This window comes from Sceloporus occidentalis, unplaced genomic scaffold (assembly GCF_023333645.1).
Source record: "Sceloporus occidentalis isolate IW3139 unplaced genomic scaffold, rSceOcc1.0.p SCAF_78, whole genome shotgun sequence".
Classification (NCBI taxonomy): domain Eukaryota; kingdom Metazoa; phylum Chordata; class Lepidosauria; order Squamata; family Phrynosomatidae; genus Sceloporus; species Sceloporus occidentalis.
In genome coordinates, this window is record NW_028317058.1 from 533,703 (window position 1) to 561,690 (window position 27,988).

At 39.9% G+C, this 27,988-nt stretch overlaps 1 protein-coding gene across 1 annotated transcript; it reads right to left on the reverse strand.

Annotated features, from left to right (window-relative positions):
- On the reverse strand, positions 1-27,947 carry LOC149285486 (dimethylglycine dehydrogenase, mitochondrial-like). Its single transcript, XM_089495262.1, has 17 exons — positions 27,802-27,947; positions 27,423-27,429; positions 25,682-25,900; positions 25,168-25,266; positions 23,251-23,415; positions 22,379-22,583; positions 12,579-12,827; positions 11,506-11,704; positions 10,439-10,608; positions 9,500-9,653; positions 9,052-9,217; positions 8,517-8,647; positions 7,912-8,129; positions 6,498-6,655; positions 5,827-5,886; positions 3,834-3,968; positions 1-216 (listed from the first exon to the last, which is right to left on the reverse strand). The coding sequence occupies exons 1-17, from the start codon at positions 27,945-27,947 to the stop codon at positions 1-3; spliced, it is 2,697 nt and encodes an 898-aa protein (XP_089351388.1).
- Positions 27,948-27,988: the final 41 nt, after the last annotated feature.

Here is a 27,988-nt window from a genome sequence, read left to right on the forward strand (position 1 = left end):
TTATAAGTTGGTGCCTCCATGTTTCTTCTGCATGCGGTTTCTGGTGGGTTCAGTGAGCACTAAGGGCTCTTGTATGACTGTAGCTGGGTAGTTTGTGCCAAGGAGTTCCACCTCCACTTTCTGGCCGGGAATACTAAGTTCTGTGGGCACATAAGCAAAGGCCAGGCTTTGGTTGGTCCTGTAACTGTATGTCCCTGATGTAGTGTTTCCAATGACCTGTAAGAGAAAGAATATCCTTTTACTTATGCATTGATGTATAAGCAATCTTCCAAATCAGAGGATACATTGTGTAGGGTAAAATACAACCCCAATCCAATGCATATATTTAACAGGTGTATGCAACTCCAGTTCTGAAGTAAGAATCCCATAATGCTCAGCCAGCTTCTTGCTCTAGTGGCTGGCTGTGCAACCTGTGGTCCATAACTGCTTATTAACCCTGGTGTATAGCATCAGAATCAAGTGCTAGTTGATAACAGCAAGTTCTGGCACCAATTAAATCTTTAGGAACACTCCCTCTTTTAGATTTAAATGTGGGGGAATTGGCACTTATACATGTGCATGAGCCTACATACCACCCCTTTACCAATCATAAGCATATTTCAATTGGAATACTTTTGTCACAGAATGGTTAATTCACTAAAGAGGGAGTTTGCAGGACTACTGTACCTTATTATACATGACATCAGATCAAACCTGTCCTGAAAGAAGGGCTGAGCTGGGTTACAGTCGTGTGAAAAAGAAAGTACACCCTCTTTGAATTTTATGGTTTTACATAACAATGTCCTTTGGAGAGACCAGACCAAAGTGGGGATGTTATTCCATAATGCAGAGCGCCACGTTTGGCAAAAACCAAACACAGCATATCAGCACAAGCACCAACACACCAACTGTGTCACGTCCTTCCTAGGCTGCGGAGCTGCATATCTCGCTCTTGTTTCAATTTCCCTGTTTTGCTTCAATCCTTTCCTGGATTTCCTTTTGCTCTGTTCTGATCTCCCATTCCTTGCTTCTGCTTCAGCTCTTTGCTTTGTATCCTTTATAAGGTGCGCCCCTCCCATGTGTTCTGTTTGTCTCAGTCTGCAGTCTAAGGTATGTCTCAGTGCTATGTGTTTGGATTTCATGTTTGGTTTGTTTCGTACCACTGTCAGCAGGGATTAGCGTTAGGACCCACCGTCATTGGAGTACTTTGGCGTAGTGGTGGGCTAAGCATACTATGGCCATAAGATGTGACGGAATCTCCAATAGTTATCATACAGTCCTAGGCTAGTTTCTGTATTTATGTGTGTCAGTCTGTCCTGTATCCCCGGCAGCGGGGTGTCCTGTCCTGTATCCCCGGCAGCAGGGTGTACTGTCTTGTTCCCTGTTGTGCCCTGTGTTATGTATATCTTGTCTGGTTATGTTTATTCCTTGTCTTGTTCACTGTTGTGCTCAGTAACATGTATATCTTGTCTGGTTATGTTTCGTGCCTGGTCTCCCTGTCCCTTGCTTGTTATGTGTCTGCTATATTTCTCTGCTTAGCTTCCATACTCCCAGCCTGCAGCATCCTGCATATGAGTCTTGTGTGATGTCTCATGCCTGTTCCAGGGTGCCTGCAGGATTTCACTTTTTTCTGGACTACATCCGCTGCTATATCAGAGCACTGGTGTTTGGCTGCACATCCCTAGATACTCAACACCTGGGTGAGTGTGGTCGCCCTGCAACCAGGCCCTGTTCAACTCCACTACTGCACCGTAACTCCTGCACGCAATCTTCGGGCGCGCTGGGTCCTTTTAGTCTGTTTGGACCCAGTCCGTGACAAACTGTCAAGCACGGTGGTCATGATTTGGGCTTGTTTTGCAGCCACAGGACCTGGGAACCCTGCAGTAATTGAGTATTCTAAAGTCAAGTTTGAGTATCCGTTCAATAGCTAAAGCTTGGCAGAAATGTGGTCATGCAACAGGACAATGTTCCCAAGTACACCAGCAAATCTACAACAGAATGGCTGAAAAAAGAAAAGAATCAAGGTGTTTCAATGGCCCAGTCAAAGTCCAGACCTCGACCCAATAAAATGCTGTGATGGGACCTTATGAGAGCCGTGCATAAACAAAAGCCTGCAAACCTCAATGAATTAAAGCACAGTTATAAAGAAGAGAGGCCAAAATTATTGTACAACGATTTTAAGACACTGATTAAGTCATATAGAAAATGATTAGTTCAAGTTATTGCTGCTAAATGTGGTTCCACAAGCTATTGAATCATAAGGTATACTTAGATTTTCACACATGGCTTCTCCATTTTGGCTTTACTTTTTGTTGAATAAATCATGACACGGTGTAATATGTTTTAGACCTGCTAAGGAACAAATGATTGTTGATATGTAAAACCATAGAATTCAAAGAGGATGTACTTTCTTTTCCACAGGACTGTATATAATGCATAGTAAATTCAATGACAGGGAAAAGAAAGCCTTTTTCATAAAAAAAATACTTGCTAGAATTGGTCCTTTGTAATGCATACTAAATTACATGAACCAAAATTGCAACACTCCTATATTTTTCATTTATATAGCTCCATTATATTCTGCAGCACTGTACAATGGGTAAACAGAACATAACAAGCACTGTATCACATACCAATTTGGAAACAAAAACAAAAGTAATTAGACCTTTGCTCAAATGAGCTTACAGTCTAGAAAGAGGTGAGGGTATATTACACGAGAGGTAAAAGTGCAAATGTTTGAGGTAGACCAGCCAGACCACTGTACCCCAGTGTATGCATTTTATATGCACCCCTATTATGCTTGATTTTGATACTTACAATACTGTTCACACTTGTACCACCAGAAGATATTGAGAAAAAGGAAAAATGTGCAGAAAGGGAAAGGAAATAGTGGGAAGGAGAAGAGATGAGATGAGAGAGATAAAGAGAAAGAAGAGAGTAAGATATAAAGAGGATGTGAGATAGAGAAGAAAGTAAGATTAAGAGGATAGGGAGAGATGAGATAAAGAGAACGGAGTGAGATAATGCGAGATGAGGAGGAAAAAGAGAGATTGGGAGAAACGGGAGATAGTGAGAAAAGGGAGAGGTAGGAACAAAGGGAGTGGTATAGAGAAAAAAGGAGAGACAACCAGAAATAGCAGAAGCAATAAAGAGAAAAGGAAGGATGAGATAAAGAGAAATGGGAGAGATAATGAGAAAGGGCAGAAATAAAGACACGGGTATAGATAAAGAGAAAGGGGACAAATAAAAAGTGGTAACAAGAAAGAGGAGAACAACGACAGTCAGTGTTCCTATTAAATTGTCCACCACAGACCCCAGTAAATATCCACCATAAGCAATACTGGTGACTACCCCTGGGGGAGAGATGGGCAGAAAGGGGAAAGATAATGAGAAATAGGGGCCTAAAGGGTATAGAATGAATAAAGGGTGCGTCTGAGCCAGACTGAGAGAAGCCCGAGATTCGGAGAGGACATGATTTTTCAGTTGGTCTATACTGGCAATGCTATGTTTCCATGCATTATGTATTTAATCTATACCTGCAAATACAGGGTTTGTATGTCTTATTCAGTTGATATATACCTGCAATACTGTGCTTCTATTTGTTGTTTATTTGTTTGTCTACAACAAAAGATTTCAGAGCATATTTTTGCCATTCTGTGTGTATGCACATAATAAACGTACATACGTAGACACAAAGAAATCACGATCATTCCCAATATACCATGCTATACCTAAATCCAATAAGCTATGTTCATCATCTGCTGTGAATCTTATTTATATACACATACTGTATAAGTTAAAATGTTATAATATATATATATATATATATATAAATATATATATAATCTTCTCACCTTTCCATTGTACCAGATGCTCTCATTGCCCTCTGGATCGACATTGTCTGTTTCCAGGGTCAGATAGACCAATTTCCGCTGGAGACCCTTTTCCTTTATTTGCTTCAGAGCTTGTTTGCCAATGAAGGCTGCTGACTAAAAACACATCATAATGATGAATATATATTTCTTATCCTTCTAAACATAGTTTTGTGTATATGGTATGAGAGCACATAGCAGCGAATTCGCCTAACTGAGGGACAACATGTTATGTACCTTAAACTTAAGACTAAAAATCTACTTGTCCCAGGTGCTTTTCTAGGTTACATATTGGCCAAGCAGGTCAATGACATGGAATCTTTAGAATCATCAACTCAGGGAAGGCACAGCTCACATTAGTGGCTAAAGCCATGAGGAAGGCTTAACCTCATCAAACGACATCAATAAACATGGCGTCAGTAGTGATAAAACTGCTACCAATATATCATATCACTTTCATCTTCAGACAATGTGAAGTTCTGTGGTGTGTATAGCTTTGTCAACAAAGAATTTAAATCCCTACGTTTCACTCTGTAAAGCCACTTCTCAAGTACCAGATCTTTATGTGAAGTGCAGCACGCAGAATAAGTTACACTATATTGTAACAGCCTGGTGCTTATTTATTTGGTGTCTTTCTTTTTCTTTGAATACAAATAATGTGCATAACACATTAGAACAACATTTGTGAAAGGTCCCTCAAATATACTCTAGTAAAATGTAGGAACAGTATAGGGTTGTTCACAAGAACAGAAAGCAGCTTGAGACATGCAAAAACACATTTTCAGAAAGCAAGCTTGCATCAATGTATTTGAAGGCTTTTCTGCTTTAGGTCCCCTAAATCATCCGTGTCTTCTTCACGGCAGAACAACTGCTTTTGAAAAATTGTTTTTTTTTGTTGTTTTTAATAGAATACAGGTTATTTAGCGGACTCTCGCCATGGTTTGATTACTGTAATAATTCTGTAATAAAATATTGAAAATAGTAGCAAATTGACCATTTAAACGCAATGGCTATACTTGAGAGGGTAACCCTCTAGTTGCTGAAAAAATACACTGTTGGTAAAGCCATAGTCAAACTAACAATACAACTTAACCTTTAACTAAGAAAAAAAACACAATTTCATTACAGAAATATTAGTTAGTAGGAAAAAATATGAGTATATTAAATCTCATCTGCAGTGGGGCATCACAATGTATTGGGAGGGAGATAAATATAGAACAAAATATCTCTGGTACATACAATACAGGTAGATATCCCCAAATAATTAAATACATGAAAAACCTTGGTAAAATGTAAATTATAATATGTCATTTTAAATAAGGACTTTGTTTTTTATGCTGCAATGGATAACAAAGGAACTACTGAATCCCCTGGTGTATGTAGATGAGCGTGCAAATCGCCTAGCTAGATCTGTACTTGAATGTACAGCAGGATCCCTAGGTTGGAGCTCAAAAAGTTAATTGTTGGCAGCACTATACTATACGATTAGTTCTGTTCCACAAAGGCGAATATGTATCTTGTACAATGCTTATCCACATGGTGTCAGGCTTCTACAGGCAATCTAGTTACTTATTTACAGAAATGCAGATCCATTGTCTATGTTTTACTATGTATGTTAGTTATTGGGGAGGGAGTAAGGGCCAATTGGGCCACTTGGCTTTATCTGCCCCGTGGGCAAGATGGTGCAAATTATCCCGTTACCATAGAGACTATGAAGGGTTCTTAGAAGTTTCTGTATTGTTTTTATGGGATCAAACCTTTATGGCAAAAAACAACACAAGAGGTCTACTAAGATGTTTTTGCTTAACAGACCAAATAATGCTGGGTCTTTCAGTGTTTGATAAAATGCACCTTCCATAATCCTTTCCAGATCCTTAAATTATTTTTTCCTGGCTAAAGATGGGAAAAAAATTATTTAAGGATCTGGAAAGGAATATGTTCCCTGAGATGATTTTACGATTTTTGTACCACCCACCTTGTTTAACTTTATGAAGTATTGAAGACCTGCTTCCAATGGGTTTGTGTCACAATTCATCTGCCAACAAAAATAAAAGCGAAAACACATGCTTACAAACTTAACACTCTTATAATTCGTTTACATTTAATTTAAATGTGTAGGTCATTAAAGGACAGAATAATGTTTGCTGCCTTATAGTTCCTACATCATTTACATTGTGTTTCATTCACAACCACAAAGCATTAGGGAGCTTCAACTATGGGTATTGCTAATGGGTGAACCTTCTACAAGAGTAGCATATGGAGGCATAAAAATTATACCGGACCGCTGTTGGAGCACAATGGGGAAAACATGGACGGTGTTCATACTGGTAAGAAAAACATTGGGAGGTTGGGATAAACATAAAGTTCTATAAAATGAATCTACTTTGGCCCTCTCCTTCATCACGTTTTGTCGCTGGAAGATGCACTGGTGTCAATAGACTACCAGAAGGAACACATTTTAGTTATTGATCAATGTAACCATTACTTCATGACATGTGTGGAAACGGTTTGTGGTTTATCACAAATCTGTCAAAGTTCTCCTGAAAGACCAATAGTTGAAGGGTGTGAGAATAACTTTGACCATTTTAATGTAAAAAAGGATTTGTGGGGTTTCAGATACAAATTTACAGGAATGATCTAATTCACCTCAGCTCCCCAGGCACGGAAAGCTTTCTCCAGTCTCAATGCATTCATGGCGTAAGTTCCAAAGTTGTCAATTCCTTGTTCTTGACCAGCGTGCATGATATTATTGTATAAGGCAGATGTGTCCTCTCTCCTGTGGTAGAGCTCCCAGCCAAGTTCACCTGGTACCACAAAATGTGTGAGTATGATTATTAGCTTCACATCTACAGCATCAGTAATTGGACATATAATATGCAATCACAGATATTCATTGTTCTATCTCAGCTGATTCTAAAAGCATCCTAATATGGAACTCCTACCATTTTATTTTATTACTAGCATCAGATTAAAAATATGTTTTTACAAATATTGTGCTGTTTTCTTTTTTAAAACATTAAAATAGCAAAAAAAAGTTATGCGATGAGGGCTGAAGTGATAATAACCTGTGATTTAAAGCAAAAGCCTGGGGTCATGCTACATATCAATGATCCAAGTCTCCCAATTGTCAGGCAGGGGAGATAAGTGCTCTAGCTTGGATTTGTCTTGTGTGCTGACTCTGCATTATAAGTGTGTGTCACATCCAGACGGAGGGGGGGAAGAAACTGTTTTTGGTGCATGTAGAATTCACAAAAAGGTTTGTCCAGTGAGTGTCTTTACTGGGCGAACAAATCCCCCAATACTTAATGGTATGCTTGTTATTTCCTATAAAAATCTGTGGGTCAGTAAAAGCTCATCAGATAAAGAAATGTCATTGAAAACCAAAGAACTCAGCAAAAAAGAACCAAACTTATATAAATGTTACATATTATACTTATCTGAAAATAACTAAACCACAACTAAAACATTGTTTTTCCAAGGCCAACATTCTCAAAGTTAAATACACAATGTGTTTGTAGTGAAAACTGTTTTCAACTACATAACCTGTATGTTTTAAAAATGCTAGCAAATTACTTATTTTTGCGTTTGTTTCCTTAATATAAAAACCTCACTGTCAAACACATACAATTTAGAAAAAAAACAACTTTACCTGCATATTATGGGAAATATTAAAGCAGAAGCCAATATCACTTATAAACCATGCAGATGTGCTTTATTTTCATACAATAGTGCTATTAACGCACCTTTTCCCTATTCTTTCAACGTAGCCAAGTGCACATATCATTTTGAAAATGAGCTTACAGTCTAATTTCTAATGTGATGTTTTCATTTTTGCATAACTTACATCCAGAAATCAATGACCCTATTTATGAAGGCAAACTGGAGTCGTTTTGAGCTGAATAGAAACTGTTGCTTTAAATGTTGCATTTCACCCACAACTTGTTTTTCCTTCTTAAATATTAGCCAATATTTTAGGGTTTATTCACTAAAGAGGGACTCCACTGGTGCATTTTATAAAGGACCGAAGTCTATGAGTTTCAAAATGTACACAGTATGTCACCTGTATAGGATATCCGAATAGCTGTCACAGGGATACCAGAGAGGCTGATTTTTCGGGATTGCAGAAATCTGAAGGCCTCATCGCTGAGATCCTCTGCTGTTAGTTTTTGAAGAACATCCCTGGACAGTGGTCCAGCCACTCCAATAACCCCAGTCTCTTCGGTCACATTAACAAGCTCCACGCTGTATTTGTTTTGTACTGCAGCCTCCTCTAACCACCTACGAAAACATACAAATAACCCTGTGACAAAGACATTTGAGGTTTTTTTTATATTTTCGGGTTCCAGTGTTCCGTTTCAGTCAGAGAGTTGAATGTAATTGGATAACGAGAAAAATGGAAATGTCTATGGTACATTCTCTTCTCGGGACTCTCAATGTGACTTGCTCGCCATTTTTAAGGGAGCCACGGCACACTGGGTGGCATAACTGTGTCCCTCTTCATTACCCCATGCAAGTCATGCATTTTCCACTGTAATGTAGGAGATGCTGAGATCTTAACAAATAAAAACCAGGTCCTAACTATGACTATAGATGTTAAAATAAGTGACGTTAAATATATTCACCAGGATTTGGGAGTACGATGCATCTTAACCAAAGATTACAAACCTTAGATCGTGAAGTTCTGACCCAGAGCCAGTGATGAGCAAAAATTCTCCAGGGGACAAGTGAGACACGGTGAACTCTGCATATACATGGCCTTTTGGTGTTAACATATGGCTAATGTTTGTGAAACCCACCTGTGTGTAAGAAAACACTCTTACTGTCATTGACATTGAGATTATGAATTAACTATACTGAGCTATGTTCATTTTCAGTTTGGGGTGAGGTCATTGTGATTAATACCATAAACAATATATACATTTAGTGTCTCTCGGAATGAATATTTATTGAGAGGAACAACAGCTGTCAAAAAGTATAAAAAACAATAAAAAGTTGGCGGGCTAAGTGTTTTTTCCCCATCATCAATTACCGTGTTAAATGTGCAAGACATTGTGAGGTTTGATGAAGATTAAACCAGCTGGAACAGCTATGCGTAACCAAGTGGGAATATCGGCCCTGCTGGTTGATTATGACAAGTTCTAATTTAGAATTATGACTGTGTACGTACAGGCCCTACATTTAATACATATTTATCATGCACCTTTGGGATGGTATTTGCAAACACATGGTCCAGCAGTTTGGTCGCATCTATTCCTTTGACAGTAAACTTGCCAAATGGCGTAAGATCGATCACTCCAACTTTTTCCATAACCTGCTTATATTCACGTCTAACCGGTTCAAACCAGTTTGTTCTTCTGAAACTTGGTCTGGAAGGAAATATGTGCAAACCGGATTTTATTCAGACTTCAACAATGTTATTCGATGCATTGAATCATTTTGCTATATTTTTATGTATGCACCAACGCTTAAAACTAATAATTGCTGTATTAGTATTTTACGAACATGTCTTTATAAATTTAACCAAGGATAAAAATAAACCACAACACCACAGCCGGTAGTTTCTTCTGGCAGAAAAAGCTGAAACCCTACAACCTCAACTGTGTCGTTCATCAAGCATAAACATAGAGAGAACGTCAATCGAGACTTACTTGTATCCCACGTCGTCCCCAGGTTTGTAGAACCAGTGAGGCTGCTCCCATCCGGCATGGAATCCCATTGAGCATTTTGTCTTGAGAATATTATATAAGCCACTTACTCTTTCTGTTGGTCTCCCAGCAAACCTCTCTTCTTTAGGATAACCAACTACAAAAGAAGCCTTGCATCAAACTGACTACCAGCAATATATATTTGGACACTACTTAAATATCACATTGAATTAATACTTATTCTTCACAACAGTACAGTAGAGCCATTCAAATTAGACATTATGTATAATATATGTGTTTATGTGTATTTAGAAAACTCTTTGATACCATAAAACATTACATCAGGGGAAGCAAATGAGATAGTTACTCATCCTCAGTGAAACTACAACCCCATGATTTAGCTTCTGGAGGCATAAAAGCAAATTGAGAATGGAAACCATAGGTGCAGTACTTAAGAAACATCTACCTGGCTACATGTTTGCACTCACTGCTTTACATTTTTAACCACTGAAGCAAACCCCTAGTTTTAATGTACAGAACACAAATATGCGGGATACATTCACTAAGATCTGATTGGTACATAAGCCACAGTTGAGTTTAAGTGCCACTCAGGTCGATGCAGGATAAATGTGGCTGTGAGCATCTGGTTACAGTGGGGACTCATCTAAGAGATAAACTCATGGAAGACATCCCATACCCCACCTGAGATCAACATTTTTTGGGTTTAGTAACCTTGGAAAATGTCAGGCTGCACGGAGACAGACCATGTTCCTTTTACAAGTTGGACCAAGCCTAGTCCTTTAGTCTTATAATGATAGCTCACAACTCGGATAGGTTTGAGTTTTATAATGTCTAAAGCATACATACGTGTACTAACAAGCATAAAGGTCTTTTAGCCTATGCAACTGGTAAGTAGAGACCTTTTATTAGTCAAGAGCTCACCAATGTTGTTGAATCCATACGATTCTCTTGCTTTTAAGGCAGTATAATGTGTTGTGGTCCATTTTCCAAATCGGTTTGGATCTAATTCAATGAGGTCAAATGGAGGCTCACCACATATGATCCAGTCACTTAGAAATTTGCCAATGCCTCCAGCATGAACTATTCCGTATCTTTAAGACATACAGTGTAGAATTACTTTGAGGCAGATCAATTACAAAGTAATCAAGGATGCAATGACAAATCCTATAAGAGAAAATATCCCATGCACCAGTTTCAAACAATACGTACGTATATAATAATGATATGAGTATGGTTCATTATGATATGAATAAATACAGTGTGACTGATCAGCCGGATTTCTCTTCTCTGCAGAGGAAGCCTCTGCTTTTAACTATAAACATGAGGCTTTCCTCTTCAACTGAAGTAAATGCTATTCACTGAAACAGAAGCAGTAGTTTTTTTTTATTTGACAGCTTCAAGGGAACTGTTCAATGACCGCAGAAGCAAGAAGGTCCATTGGTTAATCTAAAAAACCTTTCAATCAAGGAGGTTCATTGCTTAATCTATGAGCCTTTCAATCAAGGAGGTTCATTGCTTAATCTATGAGCCTTTCAATCAAGGAGGTTCATTGGTTAATCTATGAGCCTTTCAATCAAGGAGGTTCATTGGTTAATCTAAGAGTCTCTCAAAGCAGGAGGCCTGTTAATCTAAGAGTCTTTAAAGGAAGGAGGCCCATTGGTTAATCTTAAAGACACTCAAGCAAGGAGGCCCATTGGTTAATCTAAAAGCATCTCTGCCACCCACTCTCTTTTTAAAATTGGTCAGCTGTGAAACCAGGAGTGTTACAGGTATGCCCTTTCAATGTCCCTTGCTTTGTATTTGAGGACCCTCTTTAATCATGGGAAAATACCCACAGTGTCCATTTTAAAATGAACAGACCCATGGCCATATTACTTATATAGTGACCTGTTCTGCTGTCAACAAAAAACCCTTTCACACCTCAAAGCCTTTAGTAGTAGACTAAATTTAGAAATATGAACTAAACCTATATTATTGTGTTTACTTACCCAAAACCAATGGCTACCCAGTAATTCTGTATACCTTGATGGGGGCCAACCATTGGAAGAATATCTGGAGTGTATGTTATTGGTCCTGAAACTATATTAACAATGTCGGCATTTCTGAGGACAGGAACCATCTCCATAGCTGCTTCTACGTGGTCCATAATCCTATCTAGATCTGACTCAAACAATTCTTTACCAAATCCTTAAAAAAAAAGAGATTAAAAAAAAATGTACAAAATCATTGAATCACAAATTTGAATTGCATAGAAACATCTCAAACCCCACTTCTTCAGAGAAGCCGCACCATCTTAGCTGCTAGAACGTCCTTGTCATTGATACAACCACCACACTACCTCTCACCCTTTCTCTGTGCCTTATGTTTGTCACCCCATTCCCTCAAGATTGTAAGCTTGCGAGTCGGGCTCTCTCCACCTAATGTATCGGTTTGTCTTAGTCCGTCAATTCTCGTCTTGTCAGACCCCTTGAATATATGTATTGTATTAAGCGCTGTAAATTGTTGGCGCTATATATATAAAAGATAATAATAATCCCTAATTAGAAATTCCAAGTGTTACAGGGTATTTTGTCACACCTTAGCTAAAGCAATGTCTCAACAGAAAATATGGGGAGAAAAAGAGTATCGAACTTCTGCTTCCACCAAACTACCATAGTGTCTGCTACGCTATGTTTTTGACAGGGGCTGAATATACTGTTTACCTAGTTCCTACTCTTGGCAGAACCTAAAGCTTTTTTTAATAGACAATCCTCATGATTTGGGTCAAACCCCCCAATTAATTATTAAGGCTGTATACTGTATAAAATACATCGGTCACATTAATGACAAACCTCTCCATCTTCCAGCCTATAAGGAAATGATTACTATATAAGACAAGTTCCTTCCTCATCCTTTACTGCTTTCTTCACTTGTATTTCTGTGCTGTGCTACATCACATGTCTATTTATCGTGCTGGTCTATCCTACGTCCTACATAAAATATTTTAGGTAACAAATTCTACAGTTTTATTGAAATGGAAAAAATGCAACAATGTTCTTTTCTTCGTTCGTATCCTTCTTACCTGGTGGGACTCCGTCAGTAACCCAGGAGTCTTGTAGCTTCATCTTTTCTTGGCTTTCATATGGACCAAATAAAAGCCCATCTCTCTCTTGTCGTAAATAGTATGATCCTTCCAGGTCGCGAAGAACAGGAAGTTCCTTTTTTAAGGCTTTCACTTCAGGAACTGTAGCTGTCACAACATACTGATGGTGAACAGGAATAAGTGGGTGCTGCAATCCAATAATCTTTCCAACCTCTCGAGCCCAGAATCCTAAAATGGAGAAATAGTGTCAAATTGAAATAATAATGTTATTGCTCTACCTGAAAGAACTAATTAAACACCTCATCAATAGAGTGGTGGCCTCTTCAAGTGAAATATATAATTGTATTCATTCTAAAAACACTCTTTTGCCTATTGTTAGCAGCCCTGGCAACTTTTGCCCAGTGGGTAAATCACCAAATAATCCAGCGGTCCATAAGATATTTAGCAATCGATACCCCACGAGTAGACAATCCATTAAACAAGCAAAAAAGGGATCCTTTCATAACGTAAATGCTGCCAAAAGTCCTTGTTACTCTAATCTGGTGGCTATATGTGGAACTGCATGTAAAACACATAAAGAAATAAAGTAGTGACACATTTTTTCAGAGTACACCTCCCTGTCCCCTTCCTGCACCTATTTAACTTCTCATAACCTCTACTATTTAACAAATTTGATAGTGTGATATGCAATGGATGCCAGGTCTATTTTAATGTACCAGGACTCATTCATTTCGAGAGTGGATGCTCCACCTAATCGTATGTCCCAATATACCATTTTTTATTCCACCGATGGCCAGAGCTTCATCAAGCTTTTGCAAGTTGCAGGCGAGGGTACACGTGAGAGTTTTTGACCGAAAAATGCCTTGATCATATATTTAGTCCTTGGTAAATGTATTTTTGCAAAAGATCTTAAAAGTTCTGCCTTTATTATTTTGTCTGTCTTATGTCTGTTGTTCGGTTGATATATTAATCTGTGTAAACTAACTGCGTTAAATACTTCTGTTAGGTTCAATCTATATAGAGCAAAAAAAGGCTAAACGCCATTGCCGCACTATTTTTGTAACAGGTTGTATTCTACGAACTCTTGGCTTCAGCAAAAAGTACTCGAATTTCCACATTTATAACACTGGTGATTTCACAACATTGCTGGAAAAGAGAAAGGACTCTCCTTAATATATGTTCTCCTTGTTTTACAGGAAACATACGTGTAGCGTGTAGAAGCACGTTACAGCTGTCAGATTAAGTTTTGTAGTAAACAGAGCCGAAAATATTAAATTTGTCATGAAGCAGCAGAACGAACTGCTTTTTTAACTCCGTTTCATTCAAATTCCGTTTGCGTAAAGTGTAAATATTGTTTATGTTCCCAAATAAAATTTGACCTTAGTCAGTGTTATTTGGACACGCAGTGACTTGTTTGATAAAAATGTCACGGATTCCCCGAAAGCAAATGTCATTGCGTGCTGGCAAGCTCAACGCACATTGGGTTAGGAGACACCTTTTCAGTTGAAATCTCTTTTCAGAGTACGAAATCATACATACTGACTGCAAGTTAAATAAACACAGCAGCACATATGAGATAAAAACTAACTAACTAAACTAACTAAACTAGTTTTAGTTCCATAAAGTCATCCTTATTTAATATAAGACATATAAAAAGAACAGTATACAATGTGCCCTGCAGAGCATAATGACATTAAACCCCTTTCTGCTCTTTCCTCTCCCGTGATATAGCATGAGCGCGTTTAAATAAATTCTACTAAAATTAATGTGGAAAAATGTAGCTGACTGCTGTTTTTATTTCCAATAGAATTCCACTTTTCCTGGCTTAAAAGGGCCACAGTTAAAGAATATGGAGGGCTCTACTATTTTTTAGTTAGTTTTACCGTATTGGCTCGGATATAGTCCGCCCCGTATATAGGCCGCACCCTAAAAGTTTGGTGCTTTTTTAAAGAAAAAGTTTTTTTCTTTAAAAAAGCACCAAAAAAACATGCTGCCACTGTCCTCCCCCCCGAGATATGCTGCCACTGCCCCCCCGAGATATGCTACCACTGTCCTCCTCCCCCCCGAGATATGCTACCACTGTCCTCCCCCCGAGATATGCTACCACTGTCCTCCTCCCCCCCCGAGATATGCTACCACTGTCCTCCCCCCGAGATATGCTGCCACTGTCCTCTCCCCCCCCGAAATATGCTGCCACTGTCCTCCCCCCCCCCCGGAATATGCTGCCACTGTCCTCCTCTGCCCCCCCCCCCGACTTACCGGAGCAGACTCCCGGGTGTCTTGCGGGGCCGGCGGGGGACATCTACGCAATACGCGTATACAACTTCCGGTGCCGGCACATCTGCTGAGTGCCGGCACCGGAAGTTGTATACACGTATTGTGTAGATGTCCCCCGCCGGCCCCGCAAGACACCCGGGAGTCTGCTCTGGTAAGTCGGGGAGGGCAGAGGTAAAACGCATCGTGCGGACCGTCCCCGTGGGAAGTGCTGGCAGGGGAGGCTGTCTGAGCGTATCGGGGAGTAGGATGCAGGTCCCCTGCACCGCTGCGGGGGATCTGTATCCTAACCCCGCTGCCTGCCCGGGCGCTAGACCCCGAATATAGGCCGCACCCCCACTTTAAAGACTTAAAGTGGGGGAAAAAAGTGCGGCCTATATTCGAGCCAATACGGTATATATTATATATATTTTATATATATTCAATTTGAGGTGACACTGAAAATAGGGTGAGCGAGACATTACTGTCGCAAATAGGAAAATAAGCTCATCAGCTGTAGGTTCCATCCATCTAAAACGGACTCTCCTACCCTGGATCTTATAGAAAATAAAGCCCCTTCAAAAAACAAAGGTCTTTTCTAAAACTTCAAAACTTTGCATGTGAAATTATTTAAAGGTCGTCGGCAGCAATGGCCGTCATCTACAGCCCCTGGCTTAAACTAATATGTGTCCTGGGAGATAGTGCAGGTAGATCTGAAAGGACACTCAGCTAAAGCCAAAAAGGTCATATAAAGAATACAAGTTTGTAGGTGAAGTCAATCGATGTAGCCAGGGCCGGCCCTACCATGGAGCAGACTAGGGCAATTGCCCCTGGCGGCACTTTTGAAGAGGCAGCACTTTGCCGCCCCAAGCGCCATTTTTTTTCCGCATTCGATGCTGCTACCGGTTTTAAAACTACTGTACAACCGCCTACGTTTCATTATTTGAAAGCGGTCGGCTTGCCTGCATGCCGATCAGTTCGGCTCTTCGTCCCTCCCCCTTGAAGATGCGCCGTGACGCTCAAGGGGGCGGGCTCACGCAAAACAGTTGCTCGTCACCGCGATCTCGAGGATCTCGAGGGAGAAGAGCACGTCAGTGGAAGAAAGCCAGCAGAAAAAGTAAGTATTTAAAAAAATTTGAGGGATGGAGTCATGGAGTCATGGAGAGACATATTCATGCCCCTAGAGGGTGGCTGGGGACATAAGTACACAACAGGGTGATTAGGACAATCTATACACAAAGGGTAGGGGGGGTAATACACATGGGTATGGGGGGCATTACAATTAACCAGTACAAAAGGGGGGTCAAAACACAAGGGAGGGGGGCTGGCTGGGGGCATCAAATAAATCAATAGACAGGGGTGTGTTGGGGCAAAATGCACAAAGGGGCCTGGCTGGGGGCACAGATACACAAAGGTGGCAAACACACAACAAGCAGCAATGTGGAAAGCAATTTTTCATGCTCTTAGTAGCTTATCCCGTCCTGATGTGGCTAAGCCTGTCCTGGTGTGTGTGTTTGGGGGTCGGTGTGGCAGAGCCTGTCCTGGTGTGTGTGTCTGGGTGTCAGTATGGCAGAGCCTGTCCTGGTGTGTTTGTCTGGGTGTCAGTGTGGCAGAGCCTGTCCTGGTGTGTGTGTGTTTGGCTGTTGGTGAGGCAGAGCCTGTCCTGGTGTGTGTGTTTGGGTGTCGGTGAGGCAGAGCCTGTCCTGGTGTGTGTGTTTGGGTGTCGGTGGCAGAGCCTGTCCTGGTGCGTTTGTCTGGGTGTCAGTGTGGCAGAGCATGTCCTGGTTTGTGTGTCGATGTGGCAGAGCCTGTCCTGGTGTGTGTGTTTGGGTGTCGGTGGCAGAGCATGTCCTGGTTTTTGGTGTCGGTGTGGCAGAGCCTGTCCTGGTGTGTATTTGGTTATCTGTTTCCTGGCAGTTTACTTACTGTACGGATAAATAGAACTAGTCACTTCAAAGGACAAAACTCCAGAAATCAGTGTGAGGAAAAGCGAAGGTATCGTGTTATTTACTCTATTTCAATCTGAATATATTATGAAAAAGGAAACTTAAATTGGTTCTTCGGTGTTTGTGAAACACAATTGCTGATTTCATTATAGAGGGGGCTGTACACCACACATACGGGGGGGGGGACTATAGAGGGGACTATACACCACACATACGGGGGGGGGCAGCATTTCACACTTCGCCCCAGGCAGCACAATGTCTTGGGCCGGCCCTGGATGTAGCTCAGGCTTACACTCCAATCATCAAACACAACAAGGTACATTATAGAACTACAAATGGCAGATTAACTTATGCACAGAACAGGCAAACATAGGCACTGAAAGATGTATAGAATGTACACATAATCTTGTAAATAAAATGTATGAAAATGGCTTATAGATATAAATCAGGTGTATAGAAAATATTACTGGGTTCTTCACACTAACTTGCACCAAGCAACGAAAGGATGAGAAACCACAGGGGTGTTATCTGTGATTGGAACGACTGTGCCAAAACTGTAATTGTTGGAGAGAGAAGATTTACATTTTGGCAGCAACTGTAAATTCTAGTGTGACAAATTGGAAACACAAGTGAAGCTCTGTTATTTACCACTGTCGCAGAAATCAGAAAGAAAAACAATGGTCACATGTACTAGAAACCTTTGCTCCAAACAGTTGTGAGTGCCACCTTAACACACAAATACTCACACATTAATGCTCACACACACACAAACACCTACACAAGTACACATACACATTCATATATACTACACATATACATTAATGTTAACATACACACTTGTAGATACATGTGCCCGCTTACCTCACCCTCAGTTTTCTCTCTGGCAGCCTCGCTTTTACTGTGGGGTCACGTAACGTCACCCCACTGTGTTCCTGCCTCCCTTTGCCAGTCCAAAATGGTTCCCTGGAACAGGGAGGCAGCAACCCAGTGGTAAAAGTGAGGCTGCTAGCACACTTGTGCAAGGACCAGAGTGGTAAGCTGCAGGCCCTTGGCGTGCAAGGAGAGCAGCTTTAGAGGGGGCATGTGGTTGGGAGCTGCAGTTGAGGTTGGTGCAGCAATCGTACAGACCTTATCAATCTTAACGTTCCTAGGGTTGTCAGGGGAGATCAGAGGATCTTCTTAACCAGCCAGCAAACCTTAGACAGTGGGGCAGCCTGGTGGGACAGCAGAACAGTGCCCCAAAATCATGAGGAGGAACAGAGGAGAGTTGGGAGGTATGAGGTAAAAGGTTATACACCCCCTATACTGGCATCTTACTTGTGCTGATCAGCAACATGTGGAAATTATATGTGTCCTGGAAAACCATGCAACATGAGGCCTAATGGCTATGTCTTTGTGAGCCAAAAACTGACTGAGAATCACAAATCTTATATTCCAAACAGTACGTATAAAACACCCAATTTCATTTTCCAACACATTTTCCACAAAAGGTTTATTTTTTTATTTAAGAATTTTTTTGTGTTTTCCTCAAACCCTGTAGCTACTTGTAGAATCACATGTAATCCACGCACACTTCTCACTCTCTCTGCAGTCCCAACACAAAGGTAGTTGAGTTTATAAGTTGTTTATAACGACATGACTTGGCCAGGGATCCAATTAAATATTTGGATTCCTGTTAAAGTTACTACAGGCGTAGAAGCCGCACCGAAGCGGTCTGATCTAGTTCATTCTAGTTTTGTAGCTAAATCTTGGCACTGAGGACAGTTTGGCCAACATCCCAATGGCTTTGCCGTTCCAAGTGAGGAAATATGAATCCCGCACAACATGGCACAGAGTCAAAACATGAGCAACTGAACAGCTAGTAAAATAACCAGAACAACTAATAACTGGCACTTGAAGGGGTTAATAAAATGAATTTTCATCACAGCCAAAATATCAGATTGACATCTAGTAATACTGTGTTATGCACACTGTCTATCTGATATTTCACATCATAGCTAATATTTTTCACATCATTGTGGGAATGGTTTTGTTAAGCCTTAAAGATGTAGTTTTTTGACAGTTTTTTTTTCCAAAATGTACCCAAAATAAAAAAGGCTATATATATAAAATGCTGACTATGCCACAGGTTGCTTCCCAGGGCCGGACTGGCGATGACGAGAAGGTCCTGGCACTTTAAGGCTGGCAGCCCCCTGATGACGTAGGTACAGCAGACGGCTGGATATGCACGGCCGGTTACGTTTTATGTTCACATAGCGAACGGCCGGCCATATCCAGCTGGCAGCCCCACACTTCTGCACATGATTTGGCTCTAGAGTGGCAGATCGGGTGAGCGTGTCGCACTGTGGCCAGCAACCCACTGGGCATTTTTGCCCGGTGTGTCAGATGCCCAGTCCAAGCCTACTGCTGCCAATCTCAGCTTCCTTGGGGTAATTAAATATATCTAAAACAATAGCACTGCTTACCCAACAAATATCTCAAATTATTGGTACAGTACCATCAACTAATATTGACACCCTTGGTAAAAGTGAGCAAAGAAGGCTGTGAAAAAGTGTCTTCTTTTCTTCAAAATAATCCACAAAAATATTCTGCTTTCATGGATATAAAAAAACAGCAAACACAACACTGGTTTATAAAAAAATAAAAAAAAATGTTAAGTATATGTGTGGCATAATTATTGGCACCCCTATTCATATGAAATAAGAAAATATATTTGATGTATATTGCCATTCATATTTTACATTTTTAGTACACCTGGTTGACTGGTTGACATGGCTTCCTGTTTCACAGGGGTATAAATATCAGGTAACACATAGGCCAAATTCCTTTAGCCATTCATCACAGGGGGTAAGACCAAGGAATATAGTTATAATGTGTGGCAAAAGGTTGTTGAGCTTCACAAAATGGGAAGTGGCTATAAGAAAATAGACAGAGCATTGAAAAGGCCAATTTCCACCATCAGGGCAACAATTAAGAAGTTCCAGTCAACTTGAAATGTTATGAATAACCCGGAAGAGGACATGTGTCTATATTGTCTAAATGATGCGGCATTTGTTTATGCACCTCTATCTTAAGGTCTTGCCACAGCATCTCATTAGGGTTGAGGTCTGGAGTTTGACCGGGCCATTGCAACAACTTTATTCTTTTCTTTTTCAGCCATTCTGTTGGTGTGTTTGTGATCATTGTCCTGTGGCGTGACACAATTTTGGCCAAGCCTTAGCTGTCGGACAGATGGCCTCAGATCTGACACTAGAATACTTTGATATACAGAGGAGTTCAGGGCCGACTCAGTGACTGCAAGTTTTTGTTGAATAAATCATGACATGGTGTAATATGTCATGTGTTGTTCGTCTGAGGTTGTATTTACCTATTTTTTACAAAAATTTTTACAAAAAATAAAGCAGAGATCCCTGAATAACACAGTAAGAGCCAAAATAATCCTTGAGGAATCTTCATTTAATAAGTAATAATGGCAAATAAAATCGCAGAGCTAGTCAGCAGTACAATGTGGTCTGACATTCTGGGTTAATCTTAGAACAAACACCAAGAAAACATATGCAAGTCTACTTCCTAGAACAGTCACAGATCTGAAAACGAAGCACATTTTTGGAAACTAGCCATCTGTTAAAAATAAACATTTACTTGGCAGACAGCATAGGATGGTCCTCTTAAGATGAAACTATATTATAGATATAGAGATTGTGTTGAAATGCCTTTTACTTTACCGCTGCTGTCTATTTATTTGATTAATATTTTTTTGGAGTATGAGTGGGTAATCAGATCTGTGCCTTAATTAGCTGGTGATGTATGAGTAAAGGTTTTTGTAAAACGCTAAGTACATCTGCTAATGCTAAGTAAATACAAATACACATACGTACATGTATTATTGTTATTATTACTTATCAATTTATATGGCACCATCATAATGGGTAGACAGGACATAACAAGTAGTTCAGAACAATTTGACTTACAGAAACAAAAGGTGAGGAGGACCCTGCTCAAACGAGCTTACAATCTAGAAGGAGTCAGCGTGTATTACACAGGAGGCAGAAGTATCACTCTTTGCTCTGTAAACATATAAGAATAGTACTGCTGGATGTAAGTACAATCCTAACGTAGGAGGACTAGGAAAGGTGAGCTACGTGTAGGGGGGAGGTAAGGGAGTTTAAGATATCTGCTGACAGCCGTCCCTAAAAAAGTGTAAGGCTTTTAAGAAGAACTCAAGGCAGAGGGATAGTCAGACAAACTGGGGAAGGACATTTCAGACAATGGGGGAAGCCCTTGATGAACATTGTAAAGTGTGCATGAGAAGTAGAATCAGAGCAGAGGATGGGTGAATGTCATGGTAGGAGTGTATTTGAAGATAAGTGAGGATATGTAAGAAGGGGAACTGCTATCAAAGTGACAGTCAGGATTTTGAATGGAAGCCTGGATAGTATATGCACTATGGCTATTGGAGATGACTTCATTGGAGATATTGGAGATGACTTCATTGGAGATATTGGAGATGTCTTATTGGAGATAAAACAAGAAACATAAAGGAGTCTACTGATGGATTTTATTTTGGAAGATGTATATTTCTTGTTCAATGCATGAAGTGAAGATGCAGAGACTGATTTTAATAACTTCTATTATGTCAAGTTATGGGTATCTCCAGGCAATAGAAAAAAGGAGTACATCCAGTTGCCAGTGATTTTGTTAACAGTAAGAACTCCAGTCATAGGCACAAAAAGACAGATGTGTTCTGCCCCGGGCAGTGAGATGAAGGTCCCCCAAGGTGTACTTCAAGGTCAGCCTACCTGTCGTTGAAGAGTGCCATAGCCCAGCATCACAAACCACAAACAGTATTAGGAACGACTGGTAATAAGGTCTGTGCAGACATCCATTTGAGATGGGCCACCTAGGATGACACCCCTTCCTGGTCCATTAATGGTAGGAAAACGGAAGGGGCATTAAAATAATAGTCTGCTGTAGAGGATAGAGAGAGGGATGGGACATCTGTATATGTATCGGTGTGCGTACAAGGTGGGACAAATGTACAATTCTGTACTGATGTGTCAACAGCTCTTGGCTCCCCTGACGGCAGTACATGTGTGAGGAAAGTGAGTAGGTGTGCAAGGAAAACAATTGACTAGGAGGAAACAAATTAGTTATCTCTTGTTTTTTTTTTTTCAAAAGTTTAGATAAATTAGATACAACTTTAATACAAATATTTCAGATACTGAAACATCATTACAAGCTCTATACACCCTACATTCAGCATTTCTACACAAAATAGCACGCCTATAAAAATGAAACAAAGCGTCCCATAAATTACAGAATAGACAACATCAATACTTTACACAAGAAATGTGCAATAAGGAGAGACAACAGATATGGTTTCTGGAATATCATGTCGGCGGAAGCAGTATCAACCAGATTAACATGTAATAAGACTGTAGCAATTAAAAGATCAAGCCTAGTGCTCTCTTGCTATAACACCTGTATGGCTGTTTGACCCTTCTACATCCACAGAAATGCAATACTTTTTCTTTTTCTGTAACGCCATTAATAGATAAGCAAGATGTTTAATTGTCCTACCTGTAGCATTCACAATTCTCTTTGCATGAATTGTTCCATGTGGGGTTTCCACGTTCCATGTTCCATCGGATCTAGGTGTGAGATTAATCACCTGGGCAGGGAAGTATAACTGGGCACCATATTTCCTGGCCCCTGCAGCCAGGGCCATCGTCAAAGAATAGGGGTCTATATGACCATCTCCAGGATTATACAGGCCGGCTAGAACCTATACAAAGCAGAATTTTCATCATTAGACCCAAGACTGAGTAATGCAGGAATGTCTGCTGTAAAAACAGGTAACACACAAGGATTGGAAGAGTTACACTGACATAGATCAATGGGATGGAATCTTACGAGAACGCATTTTAGGTATAATCAGTTAAAATGATTAATCCAAAGTATATAAATGTATAGTTCTATACCTGACAATGTGCTTTTGTGAGTGTACTAATACACAGAGCATAGCAAGGGTCCTTAGGGGCCCAATTTAGACACATGGCCCTGGACACTTACACTCATTTAAAAGGTGTGGGCATTCATACTAGACTGTAGTCTGTTTGCCAAGGTTTATGGTACTACGGCCAAGAACAATTACAGTAAGGCAGGGGTGCACCCCATGAAAAAAAATCCAAAAAATAGAAAGCAAAATATATGTATTATAGTAATGTATTAAGCACAATAGTGCTAGAGAAAGCATACAGTCCTTAAATCAAATACATACATGACAGACGAGCGGAGAATGCAGAGGAGATGCCCAATGTTTTGACCTAAGGTACTATGACCATGCTTCCTTACTTGCTCCCTAAGATTTTGGGTCCAAACCATAACATAACCTTAACTTATGTTCACAAACCAACTAGGTCTGTTCTCATACCTAGACAATGATCATATACCTTGTCTATGTTCAGCAATGGAAACAGCTCCTGGACTTTTTCAGGCCCAACCAGGTACTGTGGATTTGGGTGCCAGCGGGAACGTGTCATTTGGTACTTGAGCTCATCCACTCTTGTTGGTGTTGAAGCAACTCTGATACTCCCAGGTTGGTGAAACCCAACAGCCTATAAGCATGACATAGAAAATAATTTGATGGTAAATATCCAATAAAATAGGTGCTTGTACTTGTATTTATATTTTTGCATCAAGTCAAATAAGGAAAATATAAAATTCACTTTATTTCACTTTAAGAAATGTATTTCCATCTGTAACCCATATATCAAAGAAAAATTTCAACTGAATATTTTATAAATTTTTTCTGAGACATACAGCACCAAGGTCTGCCTATAGTTACCCCATCCAGTTACATAGACATCGATGCAATCAGCATCAATGAGGTGCTGCTGGTTCCCTCCTCCAGAAAATTAGGCTATGTCAATATACTGTTATGCGAGGAGTGAGAAATCAGATTGCCTTTTCTGGCCAAACGGGGGGTTTAACTCAATACACCAGTCCTTTTCTAACCTCTGTTACTATATGACTACGTGACTACGCAACTGATGACATCCTCTTCTGCATGAACTTGGATTCCATTTGTACAAAACAAAGAACAAAATGCCTACGTTGGATAAAAACATAACCTTTTAGGGTCCCGGGACCCGCTAACGGTAGAATTGGCGCAAAAATGAATAGGGTGCCACTGGGTTCCTCACTGAAGCAGACAGTCAGCAGACAGACCAGACCAATGCGGTGGGCTGTAGGAACTGTTTAGGGGACACAGTGTGGAGCCAGGATTCATGTTGGGGGGTATGGGGTCCCATTCCCTCTTGGACACAGCACTTCTAACATACTGTATATTGACAATGCCTTGTTATTTACATTAAAGAATCATTTACTTTTCTTTGCAGTTTTGGTCATAACACAGACTGCAGGCTGTTTGGTTGACATGAAGAGGTCAATGGCGATGTTTTTTTGTGAATGTATACAGTAGAGATTGTCTGGTCAATGTTTTAGCTGCAAGGACATTTACTTTGCAATAAGTGACTATTATAGCGAGACAAACATAGGTTAATATTTACCGCAGTACTTACATACTTTGTTGTGTGATTATTAATAAATATAAGGCATGTTTTGTAAGCACCGTGATTTATCATGCGGAAAGACCAAAGGAAAAGGTGGATGATGGCTCAGTTATAACGGTGGCTAGAAATAGTTGGGGAATATGGACAATAATCACCATTACAATCACGTATAGAAACTCTCCAGGTTTGACCCAGGCCATCAATGAAAGGCTACCATCAGGGACACTTCGGTTCCATTTGCCCGACCTCTGAGTCCCAGAATTGTCTTTGTCAATACACCCTATTGCTTCATATATTTCTGGCTTAAGCACTTTTGGTATACAGTCCAAGATCTGGACTAATCAACATGGAAACCGGTGGGATGTTTCTGTTGATTGTTCTAAATTTTGCACCAGAATGGACCCTGTTTACCCTTGATAAACATGTTTCAAACATTTCTGTGTGTTTTTGATGAATGCCTATATTTACGTATTCCATAGCTGCGTGTAACCTTTTTTTTTTTGTCGTTTTTATCATTTGATACAAGTGTTACAAGGTCAGTGTGGTCAAAGTGCTATGTTACAGATTCCACAACCAAAACAGAACAAAAAACGTCACCCTTCCCAGAAAGCAGATAACAAAGAAGGAAACAGAACAAAACAGATCCGAGCAAATCCTTCCGGGTGCCTATCTATAAATCAGAAGTGGGGATCAGCATGTACATACATCATACTATACATTTCTACGCAATTGCCAAAGTTAATCTGAAATATTAATAAACTACTTGTCAGTCACATCAAAGACAAGTCTTAGTACCTGTCCAGTCTCCTCTTCCAAATCTTCGTACAGTTTGATGCTGTAATAATGAATTTTCTTAAGGTTTATTCCAGGATGGAAGTAGGTAGTTAATCCAGCCTAAAAAAATACATTATTTTTCTGTAAATAACTTGAACAATTATAAATCCATTTATAGCCACAGCCATTGCTCTTAATTAAACTATTTTACGAAGCACCTGAAACCATAAATTGAATTATGTATTTTGAATTATTATTATCATCATCATCGTCATTATCACTATTTTCTTGAAGCTGATTGGTTCTGATAGCTTTGTGAGGGTAATGAAACTGAAGAAAACTTTTGTTACATTTGTGAAGAAACTCAGTACTGAAGGTACTATTTAAACCCAATGTCTCCAAAATAATTAGCAATAATTAATAATTCATTAATAATTAAACCATTGCAAATCCTTGGCTGAGGCACTTAGTTTACGGTCATGCCAGACACCGAAGATGGTACCCAAAAACCATGACTGAGCTCCACTGAGCTTACTGCGTGCCAGGTGGATCCAGCTGTGAGTTCTGATTTCTCCAGGAGCACAACGTCCTTCATACCGCTCTTGGCAAGATGATATGCCAAACTCACACCAACGCACCCTCCTCCGATGATCACTGTCTCTGCAGTGTCCTTCCATCTCTTTCCCAAAACGAGGGACTGGGTTTCTTTCTCACTAGAGGTAACGGCATTACTAGCGTTAGGTAATATCAGGCACTACGAAGTAATACAAACATATGAGAAAAACGTCAAACATAATGTGTCCCCATGTTCAGGATCGCCTGGTGTCTATCATATGAAAGCCTAAACTCTCTCTCTGTATTAACCTCTACCAATTCTTCTGGAAAGTCATTCCACTCTCCCACCAACCACCACAGTGCCCTGTTACCACGTTGTTTAAATACAGTCTTCTTTCATCATACATTACAGTATTATATGCTGATCACATATCTGTATACTTATAAGTATTGGATATTCTTAGGAGTGCAAATTCCACTTATATCTTATCTTCGTTTCTTATTTTTCTTCGGTTACCCTTTATTTAATTTTTTATATTTTTCTGGAATTGTTTGACACATTCTCCACGATGTAAACAACTCTACCTATGTACCATGTATACCTTACTTCTGCATTGCCTATGTTCATGTATAACAATATGTAAAAAAAAATGTTTCTTTTCTTAAATGAAAAATGTAATAAAAAATATGTTATAAAAAAAAAAATACAGTCTTCTGCAGACTTAACCAGTTACGACATAAGTCAGGGCAACGCTTAATGTGGAGCCTTCATAACAAAGAGAAATATTATGTGTGACTTCAAAAGTGGCCATATGCAGACAACAACCAATAAAATATCCCTACTGGTTGTATGGTAATATTCTTTCAGTTGCTATGGTGATTAGACCACTTTTTAAACTTTACCCCAGAATGATTTTTTTATAAAGAACACACATTGTGATATAACCAGGCCTCTGCTGGGATTTGAAGAGTACGGAGAAGGCTACAGGTAGAGGTAGAAGATGTTTGAGGACCAAACCAGAAGACATCTCTGGTTTGGGTTCTATGAAGGCAAAGCTTCCTCCCTGAGCAGAAAGTGTTTGACACAAAGTGAGTTATGTGTAAGAAAAAAGATTCTGGTGCAGTTGATAAAAAAGTCTTATCTCCTTAGCAACAAATGCATTTCTTTCACTGGTTGTTATAGTGATAAGACTACTTTTTAAGTAGCTGTCAGAGCTCTAAACCTTTGGATTCCACTCTTAACTAAAACACAAATAAAGAGGGATGTGAAATTCTATGTGACGGAGCAAAACGTGACATTCCCTCCATTCCGGGCCTATTGGCCAAAAACACAAAAGGATTAATTAGGCCTAGTCCACCTACTCAGAGACTCGGCTTTCCTCAAAGGGTAACGATGAGGCTGATAACTTGGTCTAAGCCTCACGAGCCCATAGGCCCGCTGAAGAATGACACCGGCATCTTATTTCACTTCCGCTATAGCCCAAAAATGGGATTTTGAAATTAGGATTAGATCAAACCCACATTTTTTTAGCCCAAAAGTTCCCTCTCATGTATTTAATGTAAGGTACATAAATGCCACAGTGTCAAAAAATGACACAATGAAAATGCCCCGTTCCACTGAAAAAAGATGAAATTGACCTTTTTAAATAAATAATGATATTAAAAGAAAAGAAAAAAAGCCATTTATGTGTTGCACTGAAAAGGTATTTTATCAGACTAACCTTGGATCTGTGGAATGAACTTTGGAGAGTAAACATTAAATGGATCCTGGCATGCCAAAAAGTTTTAGGAATCAAAAAAATATCACTGCAGATTTATAGGAAAAAGTAGAAAAAAACGACATAAAACAATATATAGACAATTAGGAAAAACTAGTGACCGGAACAGTATATTCCATGAAAATGTATATAGATAAAGAATTATTTTATTACTCAATTAAGAGCCAAAAGAAAACCTTTTATGAATCATATGGTGGCTGCTTAGTGAAAGGGTTAATGTTTCATGCCCTGGTTCCTTCAGGTAAAAAATATTCCATTTAACCCAATGGGTGCCAAAGCAAGTGCTCTTCAGACTGGCATTCTCTGATCACGTGTCACTCACCCGCCGGCGGTGGGTTCTCCGGTAAATGCCCTGCTTGGGGGCAGCAGGCAGGAGGAGGCAGCAGCTGGAGCCTTGTCCCAAGGGGGCAGAAGCAGGTCTTTGCCCCTCAGCCTGGGCAGAAGCCTAAGGCTGCTCCTCATCATCATGGCGTATGGCTAGCTAATGGCCGAACGGACCGGGGCACAGC